Source organism: Cetorhinus maximus, chromosome 15, assembly GCF_964194155.1.
Source record: "Cetorhinus maximus chromosome 15, sCetMax3.hap1.1, whole genome shotgun sequence".
In the NCBI taxonomy this organism is placed as follows: Eukaryota; Metazoa; Chordata; class Chondrichthyes; order Lamniformes; family Cetorhinidae; genus Cetorhinus; species Cetorhinus maximus.
This window is the reverse complement of record NC_135893.1, coordinates 57,961,173-57,972,943: the sequence shown is the minus strand read 5'-3', so window position 1 is coordinate 57,972,943 and position 11,771 is coordinate 57,961,173. Positions and strand designations below refer to the sequence as shown.

Below are 11,771 nucleotides of genomic sequence, written 5' to 3'. Positions count from 1 at the left end.
CTGTTGTTGAAGTATTACATAGTACTTACAGCCTAGAAACAGGCCAATCAGCCCGACAGATCCATGTTGGTGAGTAGAGTTCATCAATTCTTTTAAAAGGGATTTAGATAGCTGCTTCAAGAGGAAGAAGATTGAAGTTTAAGGGGAGCAAGCAAGAGATTGGAATTCCACAGGGTGTAAACTTAAAGGGTATGTGGAGCAAGCAGGAAGTAGGGATTAGACTGGGTACAATATAAAAGAGTATAGGAAGCAAGGGGAAGAACAGGGATTAGGCTAGCTGAAATAATAAAGACTATTGGGAGGGAAGGGGAGAACGGGATTAGATTGGGCGGTGCATTAAAGGACGTGCAAAGTAAGAGGAAGAGCGGGATTAGGCTAACTGGAATGGTAAAAATCATGGGGAATGGGGGGGGGGGGTGGACAGCAGGATTACTTTGAGTGGAATAGTAAAGGGTATGAGGATTGAGGGGAACAGTGGGATTAGGTTCAGTGGAGCAGTAATGAATATGGGGAACAAGAGAAAGAGCAGGGTTAGACGAAGTGGCTCATAAGCAGGAACACCATGTAAACCTGATGGGCCAAATGAACTAAAATATTTTTAAATTCTACATTGAATGTGAGGAGGGTCTTACCAATATTGAGGGAATGCAGGTGAGCCAGGCCAGACATGGTCTGAAAAAGCGCGGTTACTGGATCCAGATTAAGGCGGTCAAATTTGGAATCTTCCACATACTGTAAACAAAATGAAGTAAAATATAAAAGCAATATACTGAAATGTTGACTATGTTTCTCTCTTCACAAATGCTGCCAAACCTGCTGAGTGTTTCCAGCATTTCTGTTTTTATTATTGACGTAAAATATGTTTCACATCTAACCTAACAAAATGGGGGGAAAAAGATCACCCCTATCAGGAATAACTGCTCACCAGGGTAAGATAGTTATGTGGAATAGTACACTAAGGTCTATTGGCTCCCAGTGTTAGAACCAGAAACTCCTAGTCCAAGAACAGCACAGGTGAGAAACAGAAAAAGGTTTTTGCCACAATAAATCACCAATCATTCCCAAAGCAGGAACAGCACAGGTATATAGAGTGAAGATCCCTCTACACTGTCTTATCAAATACTCCCAGGACATGTACAGCATAGTATAGATACAAAGCAAAACTCCCTCTATACTGTCCTATCAAATAGTTCCAGGACAGGTACAGCACCGCTCAGACAAAAAGTACAGATGCATCTACAATATCACATCAGATATTCACAAGACAGGTACAGCACAGGTTCATCATCATCAATTGTCTCTTGATTTGAGGATAACGTCTCCTCAGGGTGTTGAGTTTCTGCCATGGATCTCCATGTGGCTGTTTCTCAACCCACAGGTAATTGGGAACATAGGGCAGAATGCAGAATCTGGAGTGAAGGATTTGTTTCTTTTTCTTTCCTTTGCTGCTGTCACTCTGCCTCATCAAGATGTTGGGACTCAAAGCCTGATGCAGCTTGATGGACAAGTTTTCGTCATTTTGAACAATTGGCAGCAAGCTCCTCCCAGTCATTAATGTCAATGCTGCTGCGCTTCAAGGGGGACTTCAGAGTGTCTTTGAAGCATTTTCTTTGCCCTCCCCTGGAATATTGGCCATTAGAGAGTTGAGAAAACGGCTTAGCGGAGGAGATGCTTTTCAGCCATCTAGACAGTGTCTAGTCCTTCGAAGTTGATCTTACAGGAGTTTTGCCTGAATACTTGTAGAGCTGACTTCAAGAAGGACACTAGCATTTGTTCAATGTTCCTCCCACTGAACCCGGAAGATGCGGCAGAGGCACTGCTGATGGAATTTCTCGAGCGCTCTTGTATACTGATACATTGATTCACCTGGTTATTCACTTCATCAAAGATCAACAGACCTCTGGTGTCAGTATTAAATACCACCTAGATGGAAAACTCTAACCTCAGTCACCTCCATGCTAAAACAAAACTGACCACCAAAGAGATACACTATCGACAGTTTGTGGATGACTGCAGTGTTGATGCCCACTCTGCAGCAGATTTGCAAGCCACTCTCAATTTCTTCAATTCTGCATACAAGAAACTCAGCTTGCCCTTGAATGTTACCAAAATAAATCTCATATGTCAACCCATACCTGGTCAGCCAAATATTCCATCTCCCATATATCCCATCTCCCATCTTCTTATAATTAGTAATGGGTTGAAAGGTCATGGGGAGAGGGTGCGAAATTGGAGTTGAGGCTGAAATGAGATCAGCCATGATTGTAATGAATGGCGGGGCAGGCTCGAGGGGCTGAATTGCCTACTCCTGCTCCTAGTGCTTATGTTCTTATATGTTGAAGGGCAGACTCTGGAATATGTGAACAATCATCTCTCTCGAAGGCCACCATTGATAAGGAGATCCAACACTGAATCAGCCTTCTAAAAGCCATAGCAGCGAGTGCTTGACAACAAAAGTCCTAGTGTTACAGAGTAGTTGTCATCACCACACTCCTGTACTGCAGTGAGACCCAGACTGAGAGACCTGGGCTGAACATTGGCTAGGCAGAGGGTAAAGCTGTATGTATTCATTGAAAAAAATATATGCACTTATATGTATGTATATAATTCTACTTACACAGCTTTTCCTTAAGGTAAATTAATCAGAAACATACATAGCTGGCTGTTCAACCCATTATACCCATCTACTTCAATGTTCTTCAATGGTAACATATTTCATAACTGTATTACCCTTTGCGTGAAAAAAGAAACTCCAGATTCCCTTTTAAACCCTAATTTCCTTTTTCCAAAGCAGCTTCCCCTGCCAGTTTAACCCTTCAAAGGGTGTGCGTCCCGACGTCATCGCAAAGTCGCACGATATTTCGTTTGGCGGGTGCGCGCCAGAGTCAGCTGTGCACCTGTCGATAATTGATAGGCCTATTAAGGCCATTAACCAGGTAATTAACCTGAATTTTACGCTGCCCGTCCAACCTTACAGTTGGCGGGCAGGCAAACAGGCCAAGCGGCCTTTACGTTTTTTAGGAAACCTCATCCAAGTGTGGGATGAGATTTCCTAATGCTATTACAAATTAAATAAAAACTTTCTTTGAAAAATAAAAACATGTCCCATCTCATGTGACACGTTTCATTAAATTTTTATTCCATTTATTTATTTATTTCAAAAGCGCTTCAATCTCTCTGAGACAACTCCGTGCCTCAGAGAGACTGAAGTGCTCTTTCACGCGCATGAGTGAAAGAGCGCTGGACCCGACTCTCCCTCCTCCCCCCGCCCACACAGGTAGTGCTCAATGCTACCGCTCGTGATCCACGCCCATGTGAAATCGCGGTGCGGAGCCGATCGCGGGTGGCGGTCAGCTCCGCGACGGCCCCTGCCCCTCCCACCGAGCCCACCTGGTGAATGGAAAATCCTGGCCAAAGTCTTTAAGGACACCGGAACTTCAAACTAGTAGGGGTTGTGCCCTATGCTAGAGGGTACGAAGAAACGCTAAATTATTAAACGGAAAGCCCCTGACTCACCTCTTGCAGTGTGGCAGTGCACAGCTCGATTGCAATATAGTAGAACTGCTTGTCCTTTTCAGTACAGAAATAGCGAATGACATTGGGGTGCTCATCAGATTCGCGAAGGAGCCGAACTTCACGGTCAGCAAAATTGAAACATTCGGGGAGGATCCTTTTCACAGCAACATTACGGTTATCAAAGCTGCCCCTGGGTTATGAATAGGACATCAGTGACCACAACAATAACAAAAACTTGTACTTATAAAGCACTCCAAGGCACTTCAGAGGAGCATGATCAAACAAAATTTGATATCATAAGGAAATACTAGGACAGGTGATCAAAAGCTTGGTCAAAGAGTTAAGTTTTAAGGAGCATCTGAATGGTGGGAAGAAAGGAAGAGAGGCCTCAGCAGCTTCAGACACAGCCACCAGTGGTGGACAATTAAAATTAGGAGTGTTCAAGAGGCCATAATTGGAGGTGTGCAGTTATTTTGGTTGATTGTAGGGCTGGAGGTGATTGCAGAGATAGGGAAGGATGAGGCCATGGAGGAACTTGAAAACAAGGTTGAGAATTTTAAAATCAAGGTGTTGCTTGACCAGGAACCAATGTACATTAGCGAGCACAAGGATGATAAGTGAATGGGACTTGATTCAAGTTAGGAGGTGGGCAGTAGTTTTGAATGGCCTCAAGTTTATGAAGGGTAGAACAGATACTTACTGTAAACTTGAGGGGTTAAAAAAAATCTTGTAAATCAGAAACTTAAAAATAGAAAATGTTTTCGAATAGGCTGCATTTACTGCGAATGAAGTGTATGGGCAGTTGTACTGCTTCACTCTGTGACATCATTGTAAGCGACAGAGATCAGAACTCTACTCATTCCCCCAAAGTCAGTGTGATATTTATCCTCTCCATTTAGTTTCCCATTTTTTTTAGGATTTTAGAACCAGAAGGGGCTATATTATTCAGAACAAAATACAATACTCATTTTCACCTAGGTAATTTCCTTTAGCTTAAATTTTCTATGGCATGCACCCATTTCAAACAAGCAGCATGTACATAGAGCCTGGAGACTGCTCTAATAGAGCAGATTTTCATGTTCCTGCTTCTGAAGCTACTGAAACACCTGGACACAGCCACAAAGATTGAAAATAGGTTGGGAAATTGACTGGTTCCCTTCTGGGTATGTAATCCTCCTTATCCGGTTTTTCTCGGTGCTCTGTACCTGGATGATTCAATATGCCCAAGTTAGGAACACAAAAAACCTGCATCAATTTTTTAAAAATACAATGAGAATACTAAATATATAGATCATGTTTTATCTAACCTCAAATTCTGAGTGGCAATTAAAATTTGTGCATCTGTTTTCCATTGTTGGCAAGGGACACAGTGAGTGTACAACTGAGAAACGGCTGCATTTGCTGCCAACATCGTGCACACACAGTTGTATGCTGATGATAGGCCCGGGTTAATGGCCACCATATCTATATGGGACAATTTGTAGCAGGGCACATGCTCAGTCATCACTGGCCCTGGCAGCAGGAGGACAGAATATTGTGAATTTCTAACCTGGGCTTACAGTGAGCGATTTTGGAAACTAATTTTAGAGGGGTGAGAAGGGAAGGATTTGCAGGCGGGAAACTAAAATCTTTTCCTTGTGGGATATTTTACTGTAGTCATGTTGCTGAGCGATTCTAAACTCTACCTTACTATCCCAGTAATGTAAGTGGATTGTATGTTGCGGTGAGTGTTAGACTATATTGCCTCATCTAACACTCTCAGCAATGTACAAACCACTAACATTATTGGGATAATGAGACAGAGTTTAGAAACACTCACCAACATGACTGCAGTAATATCCCATGAGGAAATGATTTTATTTCTCCGTCTGCAAATCATTCCCTCCCCGTTCCGCCACTCTGAGTTCCAGGCTGCAGGCTCCAGCTGTGATGTTATTGGATTTCTGCGCATAAGCGGACCTGTGCGTATGTGCAGATGCAAATTGGTGACCATCTTGCATTGGCAGGAGACACAAGTGTTGACAAATGTCTGCATTTGCTGCCAACATTGGGCATGTGCAGTTCTACCGTTTCTCTGCCACATTTACTGTTTTACAGACTCGTGCAGCCGTGAGCATATTGTATAAGTCTGGCAGCAGAACAGGCTTTCATAGATCTGACACTGCTAGATTGAAATTCACTCAGTGTTAAAGAAAAAAAACTTTTGCACCATTTTAATGCAGAGGTAAGGGGTGAAATTTTAGGGCCCCGTCGCAGTGGGGCGGGGCTGTAAAATGTGGCGAGCTGTTCAAAACTCCATTGGCTTGGGCAGGAATGGAAGATCCTGCCGGTGGGAGGGGCCATAAAATTCCACCCAAAGTGGATAGCTTAAAGCAGCAAACTAACAGAAAGTCTTGGAGACATTCAGGCAGCATTCTGCGCTGAATGCCTCCAGAGTTTTCTGTTTCTGAGTTGCAACATCAGCAATATTTTTCTTGTCTCTTTTGCTAATCGTTAATGATGGCTGTTTGACAATTATTCAATATAATTAAAATATTAGGAGGGGGAGCTGGTCCTGTCATGCTGTTTGAACATTGGTGGAAATGTAATTATTTAATAATTTTTCTGCCATTCATCTGTAGTTATAAAATATTTAAAAACTTAAGACATTAAGACCTGCATACATCTCCTGCCCACAAAACCCATCTTTTGGGCACAGCAGAGTGACGTTTGCGTGGACCAGTGCGCATGTGCAGACAGCCATATCGCATTGGCAGGAGACACAGTGTTTGGAATAACAGCAAGTCTGAGAGTTCAAAAAGACAGGTAAATATTTCAATCTGAGACCCTGTGTTACACCTCTGATAAAGAGTCTACATCCCATACATTGATATCAGGAAGTCCTTCTTCACATAAAGGGTAGTGGAAATCTGAAATTCTCTTCGGCAAAAAGCCATTGAGGCTGGAGATTCAATTGAAAATTTCTAAACTGAGATTAATATATTTTTGTTAGGCAAGGATATTAAGGGTTACGGAACTAAGGTGTTTAGATGGAGTTAAGATATAGATCAGTCATGATCTAATTTAACGGCAAAAGAGGCTCAAGGGTCTGAATGGCTTCCTCCTGTATTATGTTCCCTTCCAAGCAAGCATTCACTAATGTCATTTTTTGGAACTGCCTGTGAGGAGGTGCAGGAGAAGCACCCCACGTGGGGCAGAATTCAGTCTCCACTAAGCATCTGAAGATCAATGTATCAGAGCATGAACTTATATCCCAGCACTAGGTGGTGAAGCATGTTAGTGCTTCAATACATATCCTGGAACAATCACTTTTAAATTCTTGATTTTGGAGTTCACTACAACTAGGGGTTTCATTTTTGATACTGGCGTCCAGGCTACTTTCTCAATAGCAGCTGCATTGTTTTCTAAACAGGGCTTCCCTTGCCTTACCGGAATATAAATGTTCCCTCGGCTCCATGACCTAGCACATCTTTTGGGTTGAAGGAAATCTTTCCAGTTATAACCAAGTTGGTTCCAGTATCTAAAGCAAAAGAGAAGACATAACTCCATCAATCTCTCAAGCCTCAGCGGAACTATGTGTCAGTTGAAGATCATTGTTGCAAATATTTTTGGGGAAGGTGCAAAAAGAGGGAACACACTCAAACGATTCTTAGTTCATCATTGAGATTTCAGCTGCTCGCTTAAACACTGAGCTCAAGAACAGATCAGTGAATCAGTTTGTTAGATAAAAGCTAGAGCAGGTCAGAGAATTTTTTGAAGGTGTGTTGATACAGCTATCAAAGGAATATAAGTTTGTTTAATTTGACAGATATATGAGCTGTTATGGATTATAGTTTTTAAAGTGGATTACAAGTAATGTTTGTTTATTTTGAGAGATTTATGAGATTCTCAAAGACTTCCCAATATTATTATAGGGCTCATCAGTTCTGTTTATAGTGGATACCGAGTGAATAGGTTCGGGGCGGGGGTATGGGTGGGTAATGGGGTAGGTGAGTAAGGGGAATGGAGGGGGGTATGGATGGGTAAGAGGATGAGGGTTATTGGGCCTCGACTGGGCAGATATCTCAGCAAATGGAGGCAGGCCTTTTAACCTGGTCGCCTCAGCATCAGCCCATCTCCTGATGGAGGCAGGTCCAACTCCAGCCCGTTCCTGATTCCCACCATGAAAATAGCGTGGGTCGACACTGCCAGTCAGGAGATGGGATTGTAACATCAGGAAATCACCTGCCTCCAAGATGAAAATCCACCCCACTATGTTCATACCTTTTAGGACTCTTTATTTCAGACCTATATTCCTGATCAGTTAAACAAGCGCAGAACATCCTCAGCTGAACAAAGGAGGAATTAAGAGGAACTGTTTCACGGTGTAACTCTGCCTTGTCAAGATTCACCCACAGGGAAAACTATCAAACCTGACAGTAGTGGGTGGGCTGCCAATTACACAATGTGCCTTATTTCAGGCGAGGTTGCACATCAACTACCACCAGTTTTCTATCCCCGCTGATGTTGAAAATTATCTCTTATAGTCTCTCTAAATGGGAGGCAGCAAGATGAACAAAATAACAAAGAGAGAGGTAAATTAAATCAGAGAGAGAAAATCATACTTGAACACACTTATCAACTTTCAATGTCTGGGATGGTGTTCACATACAGCAAGAAAGGCAGACAGACAAGAGGAAAGAGGTGTAAGAAAAATAGATGCAATGAGGCTGAACAGGTACAATTAGACAGAGACAAAGGTAAAATGAAAGAAGACTACGGACGGGATTTTCGGCCCTGCCGTGGCAGGACATGCTGCGGGGGACGCAGCGGACTAGCCAAAAGTCCATTGGATTTCAGCGAGACCGGAAGATCCCGGCAGCAAGTGGGGCCAGAAAATCCCAGCCTATAGTCTAGAAATTACTGTTTCCATAACTAACATACAAAAGCTTCTCTCAATAATGAGATATTTTTTTCTCGGCTATTTTAATTGAGGCATAAACCTACTTAAAATAGAAATGACCTACTTTAAAGACAGATGGGGGTGTCAAATAAAGTTGCTAGGCATTTAATCTCTATTGTCACAGTCAGTTCTAGGTATGTATTGGAAATCTGCCTAGCCACCACTACAATTCCAGGACTTTCTGGTTTTTCAACCTTGATGAAATGGCACAATGCACTCTGTTACCTCAGTCATTTTCCAAATTAAAAAAAGAAAAGTCAAAATTCCTAAACTTACAAAAAGCTCAAATACTAACCAGCAACTACTTTATCATAACAGGCAGTGCCGTTGTGCAAACTGTAATCATGAGGCTGCTCTGAGGATTGGTTACTCCTGTCTTGAGATGAAGAGTTGGATCCCTGGGGATCCTTTTGGGAGGCCTGAGCTGCATCTTTTGAGAATTCTGGAGACTCTGCCCTGAGTTGGTTGGCAGATTGTGGGGGCGGCTGCTGAAGAAGCTGGAATTTCTCTTCCAGGTGTTGTTCTAGCTGTTGTTGCTGTAGTTTCTGCTGTTGGTGCATTTTCTGCCACAGAAAAGATGGAAGTGAACGCTAAAAACAGGCAGCGAAACTTTCATAACAGTACATCAGAGTGTAGACAGATTGAATCCTGAGGCAAATGTCCACAATTAAAAAGGTTCAAACTCTGAATCCTTCTTCAATCCCACCAGACTAAACAAGGGAAAAACATTATATCTCAAGGTTAGCATTGGGTAGTACAGCTCCAGATCAGTCTCATCGTAGCACCAGGTTAATGGGGGTGAACTGGTGGCAGGGGTCACTAAACACCATGTAATGAAGGGGAGTTGCGTGGTGAGTTCACTGTAACACCAGGTTAATGGTAGGGGGGTGGTGCGCAGTGGGCAACAATGGTGGTGTTCACCAGGTTAATGGAGGAGAGCTGGGGGTCGGGGTCAGTGTAACACCAGACTGGAAGATGGGGATCACTGTCACATCAGGATAATGATGCATAACATAAAACTCTGTGTACTCAAAATAACTTACGTTTGGATACATAAATAGAAACACCACCCATCCTCCTACTAGCACAGTGAATACGGCCACAGTCAGCATGTCCTGGTTTTCCAATTCAGGCACAACCTCGCTTGCAGTCTCCTGCTTCACTTCACTGGTCATCCGATAACTTTCATCAAGTGTTTTCGATTGCATCTGCTCAGGCTGCATCATAAACTAAAGGAAAGGCAAGAACTAATTTATTTTTAAAAAAATTATATATGCTTCCATATAAAGTTATATCTACCAATAAAAGTAATTTGTAGTTTAGTCTGAAATATATAGGCTGCTATTTTGTTGCTTTTCTACATATCAGAGAGGTCATAAGTGAAGAGTGGGCATCCCGAACTATTTCTAGTGTGTTTCCCAGCGGTTCAACAATTGTTAACCGTGGAGCAAGTTATCCAAGTTATTTCAGGTTCGAGATTGGTTTTACTTCGAAGCAGACATAGGCATTCCTATGGAAACCGTTGCTGTGAACATGAGTAAAAAGTACTGTAGAAATAGAAATTCCAAATTACAGCAAATTGGAACCTTTTCTAATATCCTGGTCTTCCATGCCTCATCCATGTCTTTGTTGCCCCTAGATTTGATTATTTCAATGCACTTCTAGCTGGCTTTCTATCTTCAACCCTCTATAAACTTGAACTCATGCAAAACTCTGCTGCCTATATCCTAACTCGCACCAAGTCCTGTTCACCCACCACCGCTGTGCTCATTGACCTACACTGGCTCCCAGCAATGGTTCAAGTTTAAAATTCTCACCCTTATTTTCAGGACCTTTCTCCTCCCTACAACATTCTGAAATATCTGAGCTCCTCAACATCTGGGCTCTTGCACATTTCCGATCTTAATCACTCCATCATTGGTGGCTGTGCCTTCAGCTGCTGAGGCCCTAAGCTCTAGATCCTTCCCCAAAACCTACCACTTTGGCCAAGCTTTTGGTCATCTGCCTTAATATATTCTTGTGTGGCTCAGTGTCAACTTTTGTTTGTTAACGTTGTGAAGAGCCTTGGGATACTTTACAATGATAAGAACATTGGAACAGGGGTAGGCCATTTAGCCCTTAAGCCTGTTCTGCCATTCAATAAGATCATGGCTTACCTGTAACCAAACTCCATATAGCCATCTTTGCCCTATATCTCTTAATACATTTGGCTGACAACAATATATCAATCTTAATTTTAAAATTAATTGATCTAGTATCAATTGTTGTTTATGGAAGACAGTTCCAAACTTCTACCATGCTTTGTACAAAGAACTGTTTCCTAATTTCACTCCTGAAAGGTCTGCTTCTAATTTTTTGACTATGTCCCCTTGTCCTAGACTCCCCAACCAGCAGAAATAGTTTCTCCCAATTTCCCTTATCTGTTCTCCTTGATATCTTGAAAATATTGAGTAAGTCACCTCTAAACCATCTAAATTCCAGGGAATGCAACCCTAGTTTGTTTAATAACTCCTCGTAGCTTATCTCCTGGAGTCCAAGTTTCATTCTAGTAAATCTATGCTGCATTTCCTCCAAGGTCAATACATCTTTCCCAAAGTGTGGTGCTCAAAATTGCTCACATTACTTCAAGTGTGGACTAACCATGACTTTGTATAGCTGAGTCATTATTTCTACCTCCTTGTATTCTAGTCCTCTATATGTAAAGGCCAGTATTCCATTAGCCTTTTTCGATTATTTTCTGTAGCTTCTCATGACATTTTTATGATCTGTGTACCTGGACTACCAAGTGTCTTTGGACCATCACTGTTTCTAACTTTTCACCATTTAGAAAGTACCTTGTTCCATCCTTTTAGGTCCAAAGTGGATGACCTCACACTTACTTATTTTGAAATTAATTAACCACAGCTTTGCTCATTCACTTAATCTATTGACATTTCTTTGTAATTTTACACTTCCACCTACACTGCTTTCCATACAGCCTATCTTTGTGTGATCAGCAAATTTGGCTTTCTATCCCATCATCTAAGTTATTAATGAACAGAGTGAATAGTTGAGGTCTCAACACAGATCCTTTTGAGGCACCCCCAGTCACATTCTGCCAATTAGAGTATCTGCCCGTTATACCTATTCTCTTTTGCCTGCCACTTAGTCAATTTCCTAATGAGGTCAATATTCCAATAGCTTCAACTTTAGCTAATAGTCGGAGGTGTCAGCTGTGGCTCAGTTCATAGCACCCTCGCCTTTGAATCAGAGGGTTGTGGGTTCATGTCCCACTCCCGGAAACCAAGAACTGTGATTGTACTTGAAAGAGTTG

General features: G+C 42.2%; 1 protein-coding gene across 3 annotated transcripts in view; it reads right to left on the bottom strand.

Moving 5' to 3' along the window:
* Nucleotides 1-11,771, bottom strand: part of ern2 (endoplasmic reticulum to nucleus signaling 2) — an 82,147-nt gene that overhangs the window by 25,789 nt on the left and 44,587 nt on the right. For all 3 annotated transcript variants that reach the window (XM_078558453.1, XM_078558452.1, XM_078558454.1), the window contains exons 12-16: nucleotides 9,502-9,687; nucleotides 8,754-9,021; nucleotides 6,946-7,036; nucleotides 3,517-3,706; nucleotides 633-732 (exon numbers count right to left, since the gene is read on the bottom strand). In XM_078558453.1, coding sequence (XP_078414579.1) covers nucleotides 633-732; nucleotides 3,517-3,706; nucleotides 6,946-7,036; nucleotides 8,754-9,021; nucleotides 9,502-9,687 — 835 coding nt within the window. The remainder of the gene's footprint in view (nucleotides 1-632; nucleotides 733-3,516; nucleotides 3,707-6,945; nucleotides 7,037-8,753; nucleotides 9,022-9,501; nucleotides 9,688-11,771) is intronic.